Here is a 23,305-nt window from a genome sequence, read left to right on the forward strand (position 1 = left end):
TCCCAAGAAACAAGTCATTCCTGGTCCGTTGACTTGCAACCAACAGCATGAAGACCAAATCTGATATTTCTCTTTTAGAAAAAAAAAAAAAAAAAAAAAAAACAACCCTCTGTTCCAAGTGGCCTATTTGATTAATAAAAATAAAACCTTAAAAAACTGATGCTATGTGCCAAACGGTCACTCAACGAAAATTAATTTAATCAAGCAGATTGTTTTGGCCAAAAGAAAAAAGCTGGGCTGGGTAATAAAAAGTGTTTTATTGTAACAAGTGCTATATTAAGTAGAAAAGAATTGTAAACTGAAATCTCGTCAACAAGCGCAAGGACAGATCCTAAAAGGCCAGAGCAAGGTCAACAGCTTTGACTTGACTTTGCCCCATTGACACGGCTCAATAGTATACACCAGGCAGATTTATGCTCTCCAAAGGAATTTTACCTTTAAAAAAACCCCAAAAAACAAAAAACTTAAGGGGCGCCTGGGTGGCTCTGTCAGTTAAGTGTCCGACTTGGGCTCATGTCATGATCTCACAGTTCATGGGTTCAAGGCCAGAGTTGGGCTCTGTGCTGTCAGCTCGGAGCCTGGAACCCGCTTGGGATTCTGTGTCTCCTTCGGTCTCTGCCCCTCCCCCTGTCGCGCTGTCTCTCTGTCTCTCAAAAATACACATTAAAAAAATTAAAAAAAAATTTTTTTTTGTCTATCCACAAGCCATCTGGAAAATGATAGAAAGCAGCAGGTGGAAAGTGCAACAACTGAAGTTCATGACAATTCAATTCTTGCTCTGCCTCTTTTAGTTACTTAGATATTTGACCTTGGATTTCACACAAAACCTTTCCTGAGTGTGTATATCGACGTAATTCCCTCAGCTATGAGACAATTATAATGATACCTGCCTGCAGTACTTAGTCAGGAAACAGAATGACCATTACTTAATAAATGTGAACACTTGAAAAAGCAAAAATATATTACATGAAGTCAAGGCTTTGCTATTTTATTTCAGTCACGTGTATGAATTTGGTATTCTTCTCTCCATTGCTTATAGTTAAACACTTCTGTTAAAGAAATAAACAAAAAAACCCACTTGGCTGATTGGCTCAAGATGAAGAATCATTCAAGCTGGGTATGAACAGAATCTCATGCATTTTACCATGTGAGTGCCGGTAGATTTCTTACGCTCATTGGCTAGGTTAGTACAGGAAAAGGTACACCGGTCAAGAAGTCCAACAACTTAGATCTCTGGCTTGCCTTCGCCACTAAATCAACTTCCTCCGGTGAGAGTGGCCTCCCATGTCAGTGGGGAGACGAAGATTTCCGACGATGGATGATGCTGGACTCTCAAAGAAAAGAATGTATTGGGGGCACCCGGGGAGCTCAGTCGGCTGGAGCATCCTCCGACTTCGGCTCAGGTCACGATCTCGCGGTTCGTGGGATCCAGCCCCATGTTGGGCTCTGTGCTCCGAGCGTGGAGCCTGCTTGGGATTCTGGGTCTCCCTCTGTCTCTGCCCCTCCCCCACTCATGCTCGGTCTCTCAATAATAAACATTAAATACACACACACACACACACACACACACACACACACACATTGATTCCCAGCTACTCTGGTCTGATAGAGGAGGTTAACCGCACGGTACTTCTACAGACAGCCCCAATCTTGCCAGCTAGGTAGTCTACGGGTCCCACACTGCCCTCCTCTTCTATGAAGAAGGGTCTGACAATGCCACCGCACCCACGTGAGCCTAGTGATGTGAAAGATCACCCAGGCTGTGAGCAGGACTGCAGCTCTCATGTTTTTCTCTTAGGGAAACTGTTTTCTCCACCTGGGTCTTGGGAAGGTAGGGGCTAGAATCCAACAGGGGAGCAAAGTTCTATTACTGTTGAGTCACTGCCCTACTCTATCCCAGGGGAGGAAATGTCTAGAAAGACACACATCGAAATGTTAAAAAGTGGGAGCACCTGGGTGGCTCAGCAGGTTAAGGATCTGACTCTTGATATCGGCTCAGGCTGTGATCTCAAGGTGGTGAGCTCAAGCCCCGCGTCGGGCTCGCCGTTGTCAGCACAGAGCCCACTTCACATCTTCTGTCCCCTTCTCTCTCTGCCCCTCTCCCGCTCGTGCTCGCTCTCAAAAATGAATAAAACATTAAAAAAAAAAGTATCTGCAGAATGCATTGGTACTTACTGAGGTTTTTTTTTTAATTTTTTAATGTTTATTTATTTTTGAGAGAGACAGAGACAGAGTGCAAGTGGGGGAGGGGCAGAGAAAGAAGGAGACATAGAATCCGAAGCAGGCTCCAGGCTCCGAGCTGTCAGCACAGAGCACAACGTGGGGCTCGAACTCACAAACTGTGAGATCACGACCTGAGCCAAAGTCGGACGCTCAACCGAACCAACCAGGCACCCCAGTACTTACTGAGATTTTCTGAAGAGAAATTTTGAGAGAAGACCATGTATCCAATCTTCGATCAAGAATAATGGTAAACCGGGAGTCTGATCCATTTTGCCTGCAAGATAAGAAGAAATCATGTTTTGCTTAGTAACTACCCAAATTTGCTAGGTATGTCCTTAATTCTGTTTCATTTACATTTGCCGTCTCAGCTAAAGATAAATTTATTTGGATTGGGAAAGCTATCACAAAGCGCTACACGGGAAAACCAGTTTAATTCCATGTTCCACCACTCAATATTGAAAATTTCTTTTTCGGCACTAATGTCATTCTTTTTTTTTTTTTTTTTTTTAGGTTTATTTTGAAAAGGAGAGAGAACGTACTATCAAGCACAGAGCCCAGTGCAAGGCTCAATCCCACAAACCGTGAGATTATGACCTGAGCCAAAATCAAGAGTTAGATGCTTAATTGACTAAGCCACCCAGGTGCCCCTAATGTCATTCTTTTAAATAGTCAAGGGATAGCATAATGCAAATAGGTCACTAGGATAAATTTGGCATAGCGCAATCCTGGGTGTGGGAAAACTTTATAGACAGCTGTCCTTCATTACATCAGATTTAACTTTTCATGGCAATCCATCAAGAGCCCATGGTCCATCCATCCATCCATCCATCCATCCATTCACTCACTCAGAAAAACACTGTTAAATACAGGTTTCTATCCAGTCTGTGCCTTTAGAGGAGGAAGTTTAACGAATATTTTATTTGCCCTAAAAAGACCATTTTTAGGCTTTAAGGGGTGCACTATAAATTTAGTTTTCGGGGTGCCTGGGTGGCTCGGTCAGTTAAGCATCCGACTTCGGCTCAGGTCACGATGTCACGGTCCATGAGTTCGAGCCCCGCGTCGGGCTCTGTGCTGACAGCTCAGAGTCTGGAGCCTGTTTCAGATTCTGTGTCTCCCTCTCTCTCTGCTCCTCCCCTGTTCATGCTCTGTCTCTCTCTGTCTCAAAAATAAATAAACGTGGGGCGCCTGGGTGGCGCAGTCGGTTAAGCGTCCGACTTCAACCAGGTCACGATCTCGCGGTCCGTGAGTTCGAGCCCCGCGTCAGGCTCTGGGCTGATGGCTCAGAGCCTGGAGCCTGTTTCCGATTCTGTGTCTCCCTCTCTCTCTGCCCCTCCCCCGTTCATGCTCTGTCTCTCTCTGTCCCAAAAATAAATAAACGTTGAAAAAAAGATTTAAAAAAAAAAAAATAAATAAATAAATAAATAAACGTTAAAAATTTTTAAAAAAATAAATAAAAATAAATTTAGTTTTCTGTGATTTTGACTTTTGTTCATGAGACTCTTCATATTTTTACCATTGTAGACTTGTGCCCTCTTAGTCTTCAGGGTTAATAAGTGGAAAATGTTTCCTTTAAAAATCTGTTTTTGGGGGAAAGTGGGTGATGGGCAGGGAGGAGGGCACCTGTTGGGACGAGCACTGGGTGTTGTATGGAAACCAACTTGACAATAAATTTCACATTTAAACAAACAAACAAACAAAATCTGTTTTGGGGGTACCTGGGTGGCTCAGTCGGTTAAGCGTCCGACTCAACTTCAGCTCGGGTCATAATCTCACAGTTCATGAGTTCAAGCCCCGCATCCAGCTCTGTGCTGACAGCACTGAACCTGCTTGGGATTCTCTCTCTCTCTCTTTCTCTCAAAGTACATAAATAAACTTTTAAAAAAATAAATAAAAATTTGTTTTCAACCTAAATACAATCTTTCAGGCAGCTTTGGAAACTTACCCTCACTCTTGGCCAGGAAGATTTCCTTCTAGGCAAATCGAAGGCTTTAAGTTTGATCATCGTTTTCAACGTATGCTTTTCTTCACGAAGGCAATTATTTCTAGACTCCCAATTTTGTTTTCCTAGATTCTCGTTATAATTTTTTTTTTTTACCAATTTAGGTGGCTGTCCGCTTCCCCTTAACGTTTTCTTTCTTATCTCCTCTGAAGGTGAGTCTTATAATCCACTTACAATAATAATTACAGCCACACTACAAAGGCATTTCCTGTCACATTCAAACGGGTACCTGATACACAACAAATTGAAAAAAATGTAACGAAACGCCATACCTTGCAATAGATGTCAAGTAAGTCAGCACTTTCGCTATCACTTCTTCTGGTATACATCTGAAATTACAATTTTCTGGAAAAGTAATGATCCAAGCATTATCCTTTCCCCGGCCACCTAAAACAGTATGAAAAAAAAAGAAATCAGCCGAATTAACAATTCATGTGACAACAATACAAGAAAGAGGATTCGAGAGGGGCGGTTAGAAGACAGTTTGGGGCCAATGTAACTTATATAAGGATGATGGTCTCCGCATAAATCAAAATGGCAACACGCTCCAAAGTGTAAGAAGCAGCCAAGTAGTTCTAAATGAAAACAATGCAAGAAAGAAGAGGGAGCGAGAGAGAAGGCAAAAGGAGTGATTAGAGTCAGAAGAAATTTTCATACAATGCATATAATAAATGTAGTCGAAACCACAGCTGAGCCCTCATATTGGACAGCCAAGAGTATTGGGGAATAACTGTTTCCATGCCAATGCTAAGGGCCTAAATCCCAACTGGTGACTGACAGCCTGACAGGAAATAGAAACCTTGATAGAATCAACCACTTACAGCTATGGTGAGCCTGAAAGAATACAGGATATAAACTACAGGAAATAAGCAATGTTCAAATGGATTTGTGGAAGAAACAGCATAAGCAGTAACGGCGACGATGATATAGAACTCTTACTGATGAATGCAAAGAAACAGCAAAGACCATAAATTCTTTGTGAGTTAAAATTCAGTGCGCACCCTACCCCAGAGCCCTCCACATAGCTCGGAAACTATGGAACATTCGGAATGAAAGCCATCTAAGTGCAGGGATGAGCCTTACACGTTTAAGGTCCTACTCTACAGCCTGCCCAACAACTGGGCACAGAGTAGGTGCTCAATAAATACTTAGTGCTAAATGGAAGTTGAAGGATTCTTTTAGGAGGAAAGTTATAGGGTGGCCTTCGAATTTAGCTTGCTAATGGAAATTTTTTGAGAAGTTTAGTTGTAATTCTTATTTGGCTGAATTCAAGTGAATAAAGATATCAGGATATAAAAAAAAAATTCAATGTGCAATGAAAATATGACAAGGGCAAGGCTCCTGGCTGGCCCAGTTGGAAGAGCATGCGATTCTTGATCTCAGGGTTGTGAGTTCAAGCCTCACGTTGGGTGTAGAGATTACTTAAAAAAATAAATAAACTTTTAAAAAACTATGACGATGGCAAAGGAGAGAAAATGGAGTAAAAATACTTAATGCAAAATAAAGCAAAACTGGAGCGAAAAAAACAAAGAACTAATGGGACAAGTAGAAAACAAATAGTAAAATGGTAGATTTAAACCCAGCCATATGAATAATCACATTAAATGAAAATAATCTTGACATCCCAGTTCAAAGTTAGAGATGATCAAGTTGGATTAAAAAAAAAAATCAAGACCCAATTATACACTACCTACAAGAAACACACTTTATTTTCAATTTAATTTTTGTTTAGAGTTTATTTATTTATTTTGAGAGAGAGAGAGCAGGGGAGGGGCAGAGACAGAGACAGAGACAGAGAGAATTCCAAGCCGGCTCCACGCTGTCAGCACAGAGCCTGACTCAGGGCTCAATCTCACAGTTTGTGAGATCATGACCTAAACTGAAATCAAGAGAGTCAGATGCTTAACTGACTGAACCACCCAGGTGCCCCTCAAATGATTTTCTTAATATCTAGTAACATTCCTGACTCTGAAATCTATTTTGTCTAAAATTAGATGGCTTTATTGGGTCCCTCACACTCAGCATGGAGCCCGCTTGGGATTCTCTCTCTCTCCCTGTCTCTGCTCTTCCTCCGTTCTTTTGTGCACACGCTCTCTTTCAAAATAAATAAACAGACTTTAAAAAGAAAAGAAAATCATTTGATAATCAAACAGTGGTAAATTCATCAAAAGAACATAATAATCCTAAATGCTTATGCACCTGATAACAGAGCTTCAAGATGCGTAAAACAAAAACTAATACAGCTACAAGGAGAAACCAACAAATCCACAACTTGAGTCCAAAAATTTCACCACCCCTCTCTCGACAACTGACAGAACTAGACAGGAAATTTGCAAGGATACAGTATACCTAAACAACAATCTTTTTTTTTTAATGCTTATTTATTTTTGATAGAGAGTGTGAGCAGGGAAGGGGCAGAGAGAGAGGGAGAGAGAGGATCCCAAACCAGCCCTGCGCGGACAGCAGCGAGCCCTATGTGGGGCTCGAACTCCTAAACCGTGAGATCACGGCCTGAGCCAAAGTCGGCTGTTTAACTGACTGAGCCATCTAGGCTCCCCCCTCCATGTTTATTTTTGAGAAAGAGAGAGAGACAGAGACAGAGAGAGATCATGACCGGAGCTGAAATCAAGAGTCAGATGCTTAACTAACTGAGCCACACAGATGTCCCAGAATATTATTCAGTCTTTAAAAAGGGAGGAAATTCTGACATATACTGACATATACAACTTGGATGGACCTTGAGGCTATCATGCCAAGTGAAAGAAGCCAGCCACAAAAAAGACAAATCCTGTATGATTCCACTTATATGAGGAACCTAGAGTAGTCAAATACCCAGAGACAGAAAGCAAAATGGTGGCAGCCAGGGGCTGGGGGGAGAAGGGGACAGGGAGTTATTTTTTACTGGGTACAGAGGTTCGCTTTTGCAAGATCAAGAGTTCTGGTGATGGACTGCGGGGATGGCTGTACAACAACGTGAATATACTTAATGCCACCAAACTATACATTTAGAAACGGTTAATGGGGCGCCTGGGTAGCTTAGGCGGTTAAGCGTCCAACGTCAGCTCAGGTCATGATATCGCGGTTCGTGAGTTCAAGCCCCACATCGGTCTCTCTGTTGTCAGCACAGAGTCTGCTTCGGATCCTCTCTATCCGTCTCTCTCTCTCAGCCCCTCCCTGCTCATGCACGCTTTCTCTCTCTCTCTCTCTCTCTCAAAAATAAATACATATTTAATAAAAAATGGTTAAGATGGCACCCTTGGGTCCTCACTTCCAAGATAACCAAGAAGAGAAGGAATAAGGGTCATGACACAAAGGGCTACGGCCACATGCAGCCTATTTGCTGTAGCAACTGCACTCATGGCATGCCCAAGGACAAGGCCATTAAGAAGTTCGTTATTCTGGGGGCGCCTGGGTGGCTCAGTTGGTTAAGGGGCTGACTTTGGCTCAGGTCATGATCTCGCGGTCTGTGAGTTCGAGCCCCGCGTCGGGCTCTGTACCGACAGCTCAGAGCCTGGAGCCTGTTTCAGATTCTGTGTCTCTCTCTCTCTCTCTCTCTGACCCTCCCCTGTTCATGCTCTGTCTCAAAAACATATAAACATTAAAAAAATAATAATAAGTTCGTTATTCGGCCGGGGGGTAAGGGGGTCCTGGCTGGCTCAGTCAGAAGAGCAGGTGACTCTTACCTCGGGGTGATGAGTTTGAGCCCCATGTGGGGTGTAGAGAATAGTTAAATAAAACTTTAAAAAAAAAGTTCATTATTCAAGAGGTACCTGGCTGGCTCACTTGGTAGAACATGTGACTCTTGATTTCAGAGTCATCAGTTCAAGCCCCATATTGGACTCCATGCTGGGCATGAAGCCTACTTTTAAGAAAATGAATACAATCTTAAAAAGAAGAAGAAGAAGAAGAATTTTGGTATTCAGACCACAGTAGAGGCCACTGCCCTCAGGGACATTTCCCAAGGTAGTGTCTTCAATGCCTATGTGCTTCCCAAGCCGTGTATGAGACTACATTTCTATGCAAGGTAGTCCGGAATCGCTCTCGTGAAGCCCCGAAGGACCGAACACCCCCACCCCGATCTAGACCCGTGGGTGCTGCCCCATGACCTTGACCAAAACCCATGTCAGGAGCTAAGACCTTGAGGACCGAAGAAAAACTGTTCTCTGGAAAAAGATAAAACGGAGATTATACTTTCTTTGAATGTTTCTTTCTTTTGAGAGAGGGAGCGAGAGAGAGCAGCAGAAGGGTAGAGAGAGGGAAAGAATCCCAAGCAGGCTCCATGCTGTCAGCACAGAGCCTGACACGGGGCTCGACCTCACAAGCTGTGAGATCATATCAGTGGAAACCAAGAGTCACATGCTTAACCCACTAAGCCAGCCAGGCACCCCAAATGCAGATTATACTTTTTAAAAAATTGTTAAGGCGGTCAATTTTACATTATGAGTATTTTATCACAATTTTCAAAACTACGTACAAATGCATATACATACACCAACGCATAGAACATATATGTGAAAAGTAAAACTTTCTCGTAAATGGAACTCTAAAAAAAATAACTTAGTACAAGCTGCTTAATTAGGGTCACTTGATGGCATTTGTAAGAAACATTTAAATAATCAGAGGGGTGCCTGGGTGGCTCCGTCGGTTAAGTGTCCGACTCTGGCTCAGGTCATGATCTCACGGCTCGGTTCGTGAGTTCGAGCCCCGCGTCAGGCTCTGGGCTGACAGCTCAGAGCCTGGAACCTGCTTCAGTTCTGTGTCTCCCTCTCTCTGCTCCTCTCCCACTCTCAGTCTGTCTCTCTCTCTCAAAAATAAGTAAACATTAAAAAAAATTTTTTTTAAATAATCAGAGCTACGGCAGAAGAGAAAATCTCCAGGAAGTCACCTCAGTTACCACCCTCTCTCTCAGAATTCTGCTTGCACCTATCACAGATTTCCAAAGGCGTGTCTGAAAGGCAAACGTACAAGGGTAGCAAGATTGTTTTCGTCACGAATTGAAACACACTTAAAACCTCTATTCTGTAAACATCTATTTGTTTAGCAACCATGTGCATAATGCATAAACGTTCATTAAAATAGTGCCTCTCAGCAAGCAACTCTCGATCTCGGGGTCATGTTGAGCCCCACGTCGTGTGCAGAGATTACTTAAATACATAAAAAGTTAAAAAAAAAATAAAACAGTGCTTCCCAAACTCCGCGTGCACCTATGTGTATGGCTACTTATATAATAAACGGGTGACCACACTCGTTTTGCTAAGAAATTCGTTCATTTGGGGCGCCTAGGTGGCTCACCCAGTTGGGCATCCAACTGTTGATTTTGGCTTAGGTCACGATCTCACAGTTCGTGGGTTCGGGTCCCACGCTGGGCTCTGCACTGACAACGAGGAGCCTGCTTGGGATTCTCTCTCTGCCCCTCCCCTGCTCGCTCTCGGTCTCTTAAAATAAATGAGTTAATTAAAAAAAAAAAAAAAAAACTACATGCGTTAGAGAGTGAGGAAATACATAATTTACAAAAAGAAATTCATACACCGTTCTAGTCTAAACATACGAAAAGTCTGCTTACCGGACAAGAAGGCGATATCTTGCATTAAGAAATGCCTGATGTCCTTCATACGGAGCAGCAGCTGGGTTTCTATGACAAACGAGAAAGGGAGAGAGATAACACCTGTGTTGGAGCTCGGCCGGAAGCATCCGCACGATTTCTCATCGTGCCGAAAAGAACCCCGGGGGTCCCGCACACACACCGCTGCCCTTCCCCCTCTACTCCTCTGGGCTACACCGCAAGGAAATCGCACTCTTGAAAATATCGCTGGGGAAGCGGGACCAGTGTCCCGGTTCTCAGAGTCTATACGTAGGGCATAAGCTACTCTCCCTCACCAGAAAGCCAGGGGCCAAGGTCCCAGCTCCAGGACGTCCCGATTTATTTAAAGGGTAGACTGTCACACAGAGACACCGTAGCGGACGGTCTTCTACTTCTGATCATGATAATGCCTTTCATTCTGCAAAGCTTATTAGCGATTACAGAGCACTTCTCGCATCTTTCAGCTTATTGGCGTTCAGGAAACGGTAACATATGAACTTGCCTTTGATTATTAGAGGCGGAACGACATCCAGGCATTGCTAAGTGGGTTTTAGTTGCCCCAGATCTTCAGTGCTAATTTCTCATGTCCCTTTCCAGTGAACTCTACAGGAGCCGAAAATCAAAGTCTACTACCTGCCTCTGGTCCATGGGCAAGGATAACTTTTTAAAGGAAACAGGTCATGAAACAGGGCTATTTTGGATGGCTGGTTTTAATGCCTGTGGCTCCACATCCCCTACAGAAGCCACGTTTTCCACGGCTCTCGGACACAAAGGGCCTTCAAAGACCGAGTAGATGGTGGTGTCAGGCTGATGGCACATTAGAAAGGACATTAGAAACCCAAGTTCTCGGTGGGTCCACCCTAGACAGCGTAATGGGTATCAGTCATGGAATGACCCACCCTCACATAAATCCTCCCGATGTAAAACATAAAAAAAAAAAAAAAAAAATCAGTGACGTATCATTTTCATAAAACGCGTGCCATTACAAATCTGCAATCTGTCAGGACATAACAGTCAATTCCCAAAAACGTCTTGTCATTAAAAAAGTAGGTTCCTTGGGGCGCCTGGGTGGCGCAGTCGGTTAAGCGTCCGACTTCAGCCAGGTCACGATCTCGCGGTCCGGGAGTTCAAGCCCCACGTCAGGCTCTGGGCTGATGGCTCGGAGCCTGGAGCCTGTTTCCGATTCTGTGTCTCCCTCTCTCTCTGCCCCTCCCCCGTTCATGCTCTGTCTCTCTCTGTCCCAAAAAATAAATAAAAACGTTGGAAAAAAAAATTTTTTAAAAAGTAGATTCCTGCTACGTCCCAGGCCCAGGCCCGTGCATTTCCATCTGTGAGCCTTCACATCCAGACTGCTGAACAGTTATTTGTTTAATGCTACAAGTTTCCTCACATCAAAGAATGTGTTTGTGGGGCCCCCTGAGTGGCTCGGTCGGTTAAGCACCCTACTCTTGACTTCAGCTCAGGTCATAACCTCACGGTTCATGGGTTCGAGCCCCACAGCGCGGAGCCTGCTTGGGATTCTCTCTCTTCTTCTCTGTCTGTCCCTCCCTCCCCCACTCCAAATAAATAAATAAACTTAAAATTTTTTTTATTTTGTTTTAATATTTATTCATCTTTGAGAGACTGAGACAGAGCATGAGTGGGGGCGGGGCAGAGAGAGGGAGAGACACAGAATCCGAAGCAGGCTCCGGGCTCCACGCTGTCTGCACAGAGCCCAATACGGGGCTCAAACCCATGAGCCGTGAGATCATGACCTGAGCTGAAATCAGATGCTTAACCGACTGAGCCACCCAGGCGTCCTTAGTCTACAATTCTTTAATCCGTTCATGTAGTAAGAGGCACCAGGGCGTAAAATAAAATTAGGCCAAGAGTTGCGAGTGGAAGGACGCAGGCCTAGCGCGGGCCGGGCCACGGAGCAGCGCTGCGATCCTGAGCAAGTTACTCCAGACCACCGGCCTCAGTGTCCCGGTTTCAGAAAACAAATGCTTTCTCGGTCCCCTTCCATTCTAGGAGATCCAAGAGCAGGTAAAATCCATAGTTACAAGAAAAACTGATGTTTCTATAGTAAAATATCACCCCCAATTGTGCCATAAAAGGAACATCTCCACACTAATGAAAAAGGGGGAAATAATGGGTGAAAGGGAACACGTCACTACTCTAAGAAATGATCACGGGGCGCCTGGGTGGCTCAGTCGGTGAAGCGTCCGACTTCGGCTCAGGTCACGATCTCGCAGTCCGTGAGTTCGAGCCCCGCGTCGGGCTCTGTGCTGACAGCTCGGGGCCTGGAGCCTGTTTCAGATTCTGTGTCTCCCTCTCTCTCTGACCTTCCCCCATTCATGCTCTGTCTCAAAAATGAATAAACGTTAAAAAAAATTAAAAAAAAAAAGAAATGATCACGTTCTGGATCGGAAATAGACTGAAGGGAGAGGAGCCAGAAAACACAGGGTTATCACTGAGCAGCCACAAAAGATGAGGGGAGACGGTTGCTGAGAAGAGAGAGAGAGAGAGAGACAGAGATCTGAGTTGGGGGGAAGCTGGCACTGAGTTACACCCAGCTTACTCACGAATGAAAAGCACACACTTGTCTTACTTGAGACTGGTTGCTAAACCGAAAAAAAGCTGATTACGAACACCATAAAAACACCCCGACGGAGCAGCCCTTCACTAAGAGCTCTGCAGGACGACGATGCACTTGAACCGTCTAACATAACCACGCACAACCTAAAAGCAAAAGACAGGTAAAGTGCTTGCCAATTCATTCATTCCATACATAGGACTAGGAAGCAAACGAGGACAAGTTTTTACTGCCTTGACCATAAATTATGAACCGATCATGAACGTTTCTTTTATAAAAGACAGTTGTGCAGGGGCGCCTGACTGGCTCAGTCGGCGGAACATGCAACTCTTGGTCTCAGGGTGGTGAGTGTGAGCCCCGCGTTGGACATAGAGATCACACACACACACACACACACACACACACACACACACACAAAAAGGTTTGTGCAAATGAGGAGATGAGCTCAGAATTCCAATCTGAAGAATTTAGGGGCTCTGTTAGTAGAGCACACAACTGTTAATCTCAGGGTTGTGAGTTCAAATCCCACAGTGGGCATGCAGTGCACTTTAAATTTTTTTTTCAGTGTTTGTTTATTTTTCAGAGACAGAGAGAGACAGAGCGTGAGCAAGGGAGGGGCAGAGACGGGGGGAGACACAGAATCCGAAGCAGGCTCCGGGCTCCGAGCCGTCGGCACAGAGCCCAACGTGGGGCTCGAACCCACGAACCGTGAGATCGTGACCTGAGCCAAAGTCAACCGACTGAGCCACCCAGGCGCCCCGCATGGAGCCTACTTTAAAAAAAAGTAACAGGGGCGCCTGGGTGGCTTGGTCGGTTAAGCGTCCGACTTCGGCTCAGGTCATGATCTCATGGTCTGTGAGTTCGAGCCCCGTGTCGGGCTCTGTGCTGACAGCTCAGAGCCTGGAGCCTGTTTCAGATTCTGTGTCTCCCTCTCTCTCTGCCCCTCCCCTGTTCATGCTCTGTCTCTCTCTGTCTCAAAAATAAATAAAAAAACGTTAAAAAAAATAAAAAAATAAACACACTATTTAAAAAAAAAAGTAACAAAAAATATACTTTAAAAAAAAAATTTTTTTTTTCAACGTTTATTTATTTTTGGGACAGAGAGAGACAGAGCATGAACGGGGGAGGGGCAGAGAGAGAGGGACACACAGAATTGGAAACAGGCTCCAGGCTCTGAGCCATCAGCCCAGAGCCCGACGAGGGGCTCGAACTCAGGGACCGCGAGATCGTGACCTGGCTGAAGTCGGACGCTTAACCGACTGCGCCACCCAGGCGCCCCAAAATATACTTTTTAAAGATCGATGTCGTATGCATTCGCTTTTTTAAACAAACATTTATCCAGTCCCTACTAGGTGTTACACACTGTTAAGTTCGGATAGATGTTCTGGGTGAAAGTAGAGGTTCATATTCACATTAGTTTGTGAAATCGTGAGTCTGAAGCAAACCGCAACATCCCCCAGCACATACACATACGCACCATGCAACTCCTTGGGCTATGTCTGCAGTATGCGTGCTATTTGATCACGTACTTTCAGTTTGTTGGTTGGCTGATCTCGCAGCTCGTGAGTTCGAGCCCCACGTCGGGCTCTGTGCTGACGGCTCAGAGCCTGGCGCCTGCTTCTGTGTCTCCCTCTCTTCCTGCCCCTCCCCCCGCCCATGCTCAGCCTCTCTTCCTCTCAAAACTAAACAAACATGAAAAAAAGTCGTTTTAATAAAGAAATAAAATAAATAAAAAATACAAGTCAGAATGCTCTGTAGATGAAATGACTGCCATGGGAGGTAGACAGAGCAGCCCTCCCCCGTCACAAATAGGGTTTGAACACAGGCCGAGCTGCTCTGTGGGAAGGAGGCTGGCGAGGACAACCAAGCATGCAGCTGGGTCGGAATAAATGCTCTCTCTCTCGTGTCCTACTTCTCCAAGAGTCCACGCCTCCATGACGTGAGTATGTATTTCCATTCCAAGGAACCACAACTCCACTGGGTTTATCAACCCCTAGAGGGAAAATGGTAGTTTAGAAAGTTGGGTAACTTGGCATCTACGAGCATTCTCATTTTTTTTTTTTTAAGATTTGTAAAAATAAATTTAACTAATCTCTAACAGAAAACCATGGAGGAGGGGAAGGGGGGAAAAAAGTTACAAACAGAGAGGGAGGGAGGCAAACCATAAGAGACTCTTAAAAACTGAGAACAATCTGAGGGTTGATGGGGGTGGGAGGGAGGGGAAAGCAGGTGATGGGCATGGAGGAGGGCACCCGTTGGGATGAGCACTGGGTGTTGTATGGAAGCCAATTGGACAATAAATTATATTTTTTTAAAAAAATTTTTAAGCAATCTCCACACCCAGGGCATCTGGTTGGCTCCGTGGGTAGAGCACGTGACTCTCGATCTCAAGGTTGTGAGTTCAAGCCTCACGTTGGGCACGAAACCTACTTTAAAAAAAAAAATAAGTAATGTCTACACCCAACGCGGGGCTTGAACTCACAGTCCTGAGATCAAGAGTCGCAGGCTCCACTGACGGAGCCAGCCAGGCGCCCTATAAGCATTCTCATTTTATAGAAAGCGTTTTTACTCTACATCCTGCTGTGTAACAGCAATAATTCCAACCCTTGAGCTTTGTTTCACAGTGACGCTCTCTCCCAGGGACATTTATCCTTTCTCCGGGGTTTCTGTCCCTAGACGATAGAAGAAAACGGAGTTCTGAACCGTGCTGCATACACACGCCATTCTGTCCGGGCGCGAAAGAACCACGGCAAACAAACTGCTTCAAAGGCCAAACACCACTATATCCTCAAGTTTTCCTAAAAATAAGAAGCAAAAACGGAGCTCAGATTAAAATAGAAGGGAAAACAACAGAACCGTCAACTGGAGGGATCCAGTCTCTTCCATGGCCACCGTCAGGATGAAAACAGACGGGAAAACTGTAGCATGTGATTAGCAGTACACGTCATTTGCCGAGCACATACTATGTGCCAGGCACAACACAGAGCATTTTGGATGCATTTTCTCTGGTCTCAACAACAATCTCCCAAGATGTGGATTAAAACCCTCACCTTCCAGATGAGGAAACAGGCTCGGAGAGGCTCCCATTCACACGTATTCATTCAAGAAATTCACACTGAACAACCACGAGGCAGCAAGCACTGCTCAGACCCGTGGTAGAATCCAGTAGATTTAGCAGAAGCTTTTACAGCCCTATCTCTTCGGTCCCCTAGCCTTCTTCAGACAGACGGTCTAAAATCTGCCCTCGGAAGAAAATACACAATTAGCTCTAATGCAAATTACTAACTAGGGAGGTCTCCATCACCTGCCATTTCCTTCCAGGAAGAGTTTCATTCCAAACTATACCAAGATTGTTTACCAACAATCTTTTGCAAGAGACACCATTATTTTTCCAGCCTGAAATTCTTAACAATGATGCTTACTTTTAGCCATCATCTCTTTGACAGTTCCCTGTTGCTGATGTGCAGAACTCAGATAAAATTAGGTCTTGAGTCCTAAATCCTGTCGCAAGGCACATGGGATTCTAGGGGTGTAATTTTTTCTCTTTCGATATGAGAGGCAGATACACTATCCATCTGTAAACAGCAATGACTTAGCACATGCAACACGCTGAACTTGTGTTATGCTTTAAAAAGTAGAATCAGGGGCGCCTGGGTGGCTCAGTCAGATAAGCGTCTGACTTGGGCTCAGATCATGATCTCACAGTTTGAGAGTTCGAGCCCCGCATCAGGCTCTGTGCTGATAGCTTGGAGCCTGGAGCCTGTTTCCGATTCTGTGTCTCCCTCTCTCTCTGCCCCTCCCCCACTCACACTCTGTCTGTATCTCTCAAAAATTGATAAATGTTAAAAAAAAATTTTTTTAAGTACTATCAACAAAAGGGTCATTCTGAAACCATCACAAAATGGGGGCGCCTGGGTAGCTCAGTCGGTTGAGCATCTGACTTCAGTTCAGGTCATGATCTCGTGGTTCACAAGTTTGAGCCCCACGTCGGGCTCTATACTGACAACTCAGAGCCTGGAGCCTGCTTCGGATTCTGTGTCTCCCCCCTCTCTGCCCCTCCCCCACTCATGCTCGCTCTCTCTCTCTCTCAAAATATAAACATTTAAAAAAATTTTTTTAAAGCTTAAAAATTAACAGAAGATACAACATATAAACAACCGGCCATAATATATAGTGCAGTATGTGCTATAATAGAAATATACAATATAGGATGTAAGGGGTGAGAATTATTACATCTAAATTGAGGAAGTGAGAAAAAAGGACAGTTTCAGAGATGATGTAACATCTGAGCTGGGCCCTGAAAACTGATCAGGGTTCAAATACGTGGACGGCGAACGGAGGACATTCCAGGTAAAAGAAACAAGGGGCCTGCGCAGGAGCAGGTGAAGGTATGGGAGACTCCATGTGGCCTGATATGGTTTGAGTTTAGAGTACGGGATAGTCTAGCCAAAGCCAGAAAGCACGACTAGAAGCAAAAAACGGAGAACTCTGCACGCCTCCAGGGAACAGGCTTCTGAGATGCCTCTGATCCAGGATCACTGACTTAGCATGAAGATATTTTCCAGGCAGGCAACTCCTGCAACACGACAACAGAACTGTAGAGACTGGTGGATTCCATGATCGGTTAGCTACCCACTTCCGGTATAACCTCGGGCAATTCACCGAAGGTTCCCGGAACTCGGGTAATTTCTAAGCACCTACACAACAAAGCGTGCAGGAAGGAAAAGGAAAGTGTGTGTTCCAAACTCCAGAAAAAACTTGATTTGAGTACTATTGTAAAATGCTCTTTTTTATTTTCCAATGTTAACATTTCTGAAATCTGGAGATACCTTAGATTCACCATCACATTTTATTCAGTTTTTCATTCATAACAAGGAAAAACAGGAAATTAAAAAATACATTCCCAATCGCTTTGTGGTTGAGATATATACACATACATATACATGTATACACACACACACGTAGACACACATACACACGTCATTAGATTTCACAACTGTCATTTGATTTGTATTTTTTTAAACAGGCTCCATACCCAACATGTGGCTTGAACTCACGACCCGGAGATCAAGAGTCACGGGCTCTACCAACTGAGCCAGCCAGGTGCCCCCACAGCTGTCATTTTAGATGTACCAGAGAGGTACAGGTTACAACTGAGGAAACCAAATTGACACATTATCAATTGATTTTTGACAAGGACAAGATAATTCAATGAGGAAAGAATAGTCTTTGCAACAAATGGTGATGGGACAACAGGATGTCCACATTCAAATGAATAACGTTGGGGAAAAAATAAAACTGGACCCTAGCTTACACCATATACAACAATTAACGCAAAGGAATCAAACATTGAAACAGAAGACCTACGGGTGCCTGGGTGGCTCAGTCAGTTAAACGTCTGACTGTTGATCTCGGCTCAGGTCATGATCTCATGGCCTGTGAGATTGAGCCACCTGTTGAGCTCTGTGCTGACAGCACGGAGCCTGCTTGGGATTCTCTCTCTCCCTCTCTGCCCTTCCCCCACAGTCACTCACGCTCTCTCTCTCAAAACATTTTTTTAGTTTATTTATTTTGAGAGAGGGAGAGCTGACAGCACGGAGCCCGATGCAGGACTCAAACTCACAAACTGTGGGATCATAACCTGAGCCAAAACTAAGAGTCGGACACTTAACCAACTGAGCCACCCAGGCACCCCAATAAATAAACATTAAAAAAAAAAGAAACACAAGATCTAAAAACAATAAAACTCTTAAAATATAGGAATAAATCTTCGGGACCCTGCGTTAAGCAAAACCTTCATATACATGACATCAAAAGCACAAGCAACAAAAGAAAAAATAGTTCATTTGACTTTGTCAAAATTTAAGCTCTTGTGCTTCGAAGGACACCAACAAGAAAGTGAAAACAATCCACAGAAAGGGGGAATATATTTGCAAATCATTTATCTGTTAAGGAATATGCATCTGGAATGCATAAACACTTACTAATCAATAATAAAAAGGCAAGGGGGCACGTGGGTGGCTCAGCTGGTTGAGCATCTATCTGACTCTTGATTTCAGCTCAGGTCATGATCCCACGGCCGTGGGATCAAGCCCCACATCGGGCTCTGTGCTGACAATGCAGAGCCTGTTTGGTATTCTCTCCCTCCCTCTCTGTGCTCCTTCCCCCCTCTACTCGCACTCTCTTTCTCTCAAAATAAATAAACATTTTTTAAAAAAGAAAGAAAGCTAAATAGAGAATTACCATATGGCCCACAATTCTAGTTCTAAGCATATACCTCCCCCAAAATGAAAACAGGGGTGCCTGGCTGGCTCAGTGGATGGAGTCTGTGACTCCTGATGTCGGGGCTATAAATTCGAGCCTCACGTTGGGTGTAGAGTTCATCTAAAAATAAATTCTTAAAAAAATGAAAATGTACATCCACACAAAAACATGCACAGAAATGTTAATAGCATTATTCCCAATAACCAAAAGGTAGAAACGATGCAAACGTCCATCAACTGAAGAATAAAGGTAGCACATCCATACAACGGAGCATTCGTTGGCAATAAAGTAATGAAGGGCTGATACATGCTACAACATGGATGGGTCTGGAAAATATTTTGCTAAGTGAAGGAAGCCACAGATTTTATTATTCCATTTACATGAAATAGCCAGAATAGGCATACGGAGAGAGACACCAAGCAGATTCGTGGTTGCTTAGGGCTAGGGAAATGGAGGAGTTGAGGGCATGTTGGCAGAAGGGTACAGTTTCTTTTAGGAAGGATGAAATGTTGGGGCACCCGGGTGGTTCAGTGGGTTGAGGGTCCGACTCTTGATTTACGCTCAGGTCATGATCTCACAGTTTGTGGGCTTGAGCCCTGCGTAGGGGTCTGTGCTGACAGTGAGGAACCTTCTTGGGATTCTCCGTCTCCATCTCTCTCTCCCCCTCTTTGCTCCTCCGCCACTCATCCTCTCTCTCTGAAAATAACTAAACTTTAAAAATTTTTTTTAAAAAAAGAAATGATGAGGGGTGCCTGGGTGGCGCAGTCGGTTAAGCGTCCGACTTCAGCTCAGGTCATGATCTCGCGGTCCATGAGTTCGAGCCCCGCGTCGGGCTCTGTGCTGACAGCTCAGAGTCTGGAGCCTGTTTCAGATTCTGTGTCTCCCTCTCTCTCTGACCCTCCCCCGTTCATGCTCTGTCTCTCTCTGTCTCAAAAATAAATAAACGTTAAAAAAAAATTTTTTTTTTAAATAAAAAAAAATAAAAAAAGAAATGATGAAATGTCTTAAAATTGATTGCAACAATGGTGCCACGATTCTGTAAATGTGCTAAAACAGTGAATTTTATACCTCAATTTATACCTCAAATGAACAATATCTCAACAAAACTTAGAAAAAAAAAAGAAAAAAAGAAAGAAATGAAGGGCAGAATTAGTGTTTGTAAGAAAAAAGTTCCTCGGAGCCAAGGATGCACCTTTTCTACTTCTCCTTCCTTGGGAAGTTAATCACGAAAAACCAACAGAAATAAGCTCAACTTTTGGAAATAAATGTTAAGGAAAAAAAAAAAGATGAAGGTTGTGCATAACGATTCAGCACAATGACATCACAGAAGCAATAGGTTAAAATGGTGGTCTTATTCTGGATTTTATCCTGGGTGATGTATACACACAAAATTCTGATTTTTGTGGGGGTCGCCTGGGTGGCTCTGTCGGTTCAGCGTCCGACTTTGGCTCAGGTCATGATCTCACGGTTCGTGAGTTCGGGCCCCACGTCGGGCTCCGGGCTGACAGCTCGGAGCCTGGCGCCTGCTTCCCATTCTGTGTCTCCCTCTCTCTCAGCCCCTAACCCACTCGCATTCTGTCTCTGTCTCTCTCAAAAATAAATAAACATTAAAACATTTTTTAAAAATTCTGATTTTTTTTTCACACAATTTCACACAAATAAATATTTCTTAGAGACGTCATATAGCACAGTGCTTTTGAGCACACGCTCCAGGGACAGATTGCCTGGATTCCAATTTCGCCCTCAGCGCTTGCAAGTTGCAGGACCTTGGACCCTAGACGACCTGCTAACACAGCCTGCGTCTCAGTTTCCTTTACTGGTCAAATGGGGACGGTGATAGGACCTATTTCACAGGGCTGCTATAATGAGCAAGTGCTCAATAACGTGAAATTGTTAAAGAATAAAGAAAAGTCACACTGTGACGTTAAAGGTTTAGCGTACCAGTGAGCAATCAGGCGGCAGATAAACATTTACTTATTTATTTTGAGAGAGACAGAGATCGTGGGGGAGTGGGGGAGGGGCGCACAGAGAGAGAAGACCCGAGAATCCCAAGCCGGCTCCACGGCACCAGCACAGAGCCGGATGCGGGGCTCGAACCCCCGAACTGTGAGATCGTGACCTGAGCCGAAACCAAGAAGATGCTTAACCAACGGAGCCACCCAGGCGCCCCTACTTCCATCTTTTGGTTCATCTGCAAACGGGGCAATAGGTTGTGGTTCCTTGTCCGTATCTCAGGTCTTGTATACTAGGAAAACTCTTAGAAGATCTCCTCTTTGACCATAACACTTGAACTTTCAAATGTATGGCTGAGCTGGAAAACCAAGGAAATCCTCAGAGGCCAAAACCATTACGGGGGTGCAGATCCTGAGAGACGGGCCAACTGAGAAGAGCAGTTGCCCTATTGGCACCTGCCAAATCCCAGGTGACTTAGAACTTGGTCTTCATGGTCACGCACTAGTAAAGATTCAAAGCCTCCGGCACTGGGAATCGGATCAGAGAAAATACAGGACACAAGCAGCCCAAAGCATAAAAGACTGATCATTTAGGCTACGTTAAATTTAAATTTTTCTTTCGTCAAAAGACATCATAAAGAAAATGACGAGATAAGCCACAAACCATGTGCGGGTGTTTGCGAAACACAGTGACAAATAGAATCAAGGGTATGTGAAAGATGTATGAAAGTCCATAAGAAAAAAAGACAAATAACCCCATAGAATAGTGAAAAAAAATAACACAAACGGGTATTTCACAAAGATGACAACACGTTTGAAAAGGTCCTTGGGGCGCCTGGGTGGCTCAGTCGGTTGAGCATCCGGCTTCGGCTCAGGTCATGATCTCACGGTTTGTGAGTTCGAGCCCCGTGTCGGGCTCTGTGCTGACGGCTCGGAGCCCGGAGCCTGCTTCGGATTCTGTGTCTCCCTCTCTCTCTGCTCCTCCCCTGCTTGTACTCTATTTCTCTCTCTCCCTCAAAATAAATAAACATAAAAAAAAAATTAAAAAAAGAAAAGGTCCTTGATTGCATTTGTACTGTGCGAAATGCAAATTTCAAGGACAATAAGATCATCTCTTCTACCAACCACTTAAGCAACAATTTTTAAAAACCAACATTAGCAAGCACCTGTACATACAACAACATAACCACAGGCATGCTTTGGTTTTGGCCTTGGCTGTTACTACAGATTTCTTTTTCCACGGGGCATCCAGTTCGAAAGAACCACCTTAAAAATTGTTTTAGCGATAACAGTAAGAAAATGTATCAGGTAGAGTTTCTACCCTGCTAGAGCTGAAGGATAAATACGGCGATTAACACGGTCTAAAATGGAAAATTAATCAGCTAGATGTGGCAACAAAGATCAAAGGAACTCTGCGGTCCCTTTAAAGACACGTATAACGTCAGGGGTGCCTGGGTGGCTCAGTGTGTTTAGCGTCCGACTTCGGCTCAGGTCATGATCTCGTGGTTCACAGGTTTGAGCTCTGCGTCGGGCTCTGTGCTGACAGCTCAGGGCCTGGAGCCTGCTTCGGATTCTGGGTCTCCCTCTCTCTCTGTCCCTTCCCAGCTCATGCTCTGTCTCTCTCTCAGAAATAAACAAACATTAATGAAAATAAAATAAAATAAAATAAAATAAAATAAAATAAAATAAAATAAAATAAAATAAAATAAAATAAAATAAAATAAAATAAAAATAAAACAAAATAAAGACACATATGACGTGAAATCACACATTGGGAAGTGTGGCCTGAGTACCTACTAATTCAGGGAAGAAAATCCACAGGTCTGGCTGTTCTCAGGTGCTCAACCTTTTAATTGTGCTTTGAAGGCAGGACCCGTGGGACGGTTTTACCCCAGCAGCACCGAGTGGAACTCTAGGGGAAGATGGGAAGTGGGAGGAAGAAATGAGAGGATGGAAGGAAAGAACAGGAAACACAAAACAGGAATCCACATTGCGACCCCACGTCACATACATGCCTCTCATTTATCGATCAGCCACATGAACCACTCACGTATTCCTTTCGACAAACCATCGTCAGACTCCCATCTCATGCCAGGCTCTGTGCGGTGCTGGAGACACAGAAAGCGCTTAAAACCTTGGCCTGGACCCCACAAGGCTCTCCGTCCGGGAGCAGGAGGCAGTAACCGCCCAGAGTGCGGAGTTAAAATAGCACTGAGCCCAGGATGCTGGGAGCACGGTGACAAAAGGACATCCAGCACTAAACCCACAAAACAGATAATGTAGAAAAACAAAACGAGAACAAAGAAATAGTTTGATGGCCTAACCTATGCCGAATCCCTCCTGGGACTCACTGGCAGCATCGAAGTTTCAGATCGTGACCGCACCTTACTCTAAGGTGACCTGCTTCCAACGAGGAGAGCGGCGAGCTTCCTCACCTTTCCACGGATCACACGTATTTGCGGGTGCCGCAAATGAAGGGGAAGCAGGCATTTCCGCAACTTCTGCAAACACCGATGTTTATGGGTTTGCGCACCGGTACGTAGCGCTCAGATAGGAAAATTTTTAGTATTGCCATCAGCCGTGTGGCGAGTCTGGAAAGTTCACTCCTCCGTCTTTAAGATCACTTGTAAAGTCAATACGCAATATGAAGAGGCTCACGGGGACAGGAAAAGGTAAAACCTGAAGTGTGGAGCCTTTTCTTACTCTTCACC

At 44.4% G+C, this 23,305-nt stretch overlaps 1 protein-coding gene and 1 pseudogene across 3 annotated transcripts in view; one reads left to right on the plus strand and one right to left on the minus strand.

The window, feature by feature from the left end:
- The window catches only part of MCF2 (MCF.2 cell line derived transforming sequence), a 111,359-nt gene that overhangs the window by 71,554 nt on the left and 16,500 nt on the right, over nt 1-23,305 (minus strand). For 2 of the 3 annotated variants that reach the window (XM_045050765.1, XM_045050764.1), the window contains exons 2-4: nt 9,786-9,854; nt 4,495-4,609; nt 2,407-2,497 (exon numbers count right to left, since the gene is read on the minus strand). In XM_045050765.1, coding sequence (XP_044906700.1) covers nt 2,407-2,497; nt 4,495-4,609; nt 9,786-9,854 — 275 coding nt within the window. Of the gene's footprint in view, nt 1-2,406; nt 2,498-4,494; nt 4,610-9,785; nt 9,855-22,391; nt 22,414-23,305 lie in introns of those variants that run through there. The other variant, XM_045050766.1, reaches the window with a different exon arrangement.
- Nucleotides 7,180-8,399, plus strand: LOC102900208 (annotated as a pseudogene).

This window comes from Felis catus, chromosome X (genome assembly GCF_018350175.1).
Source record: "Felis catus isolate Fca126 chromosome X, F.catus_Fca126_mat1.0, whole genome shotgun sequence".
NCBI lineage: Eukaryota > Metazoa > Chordata > Mammalia > Carnivora > Felidae > Felis > Felis catus.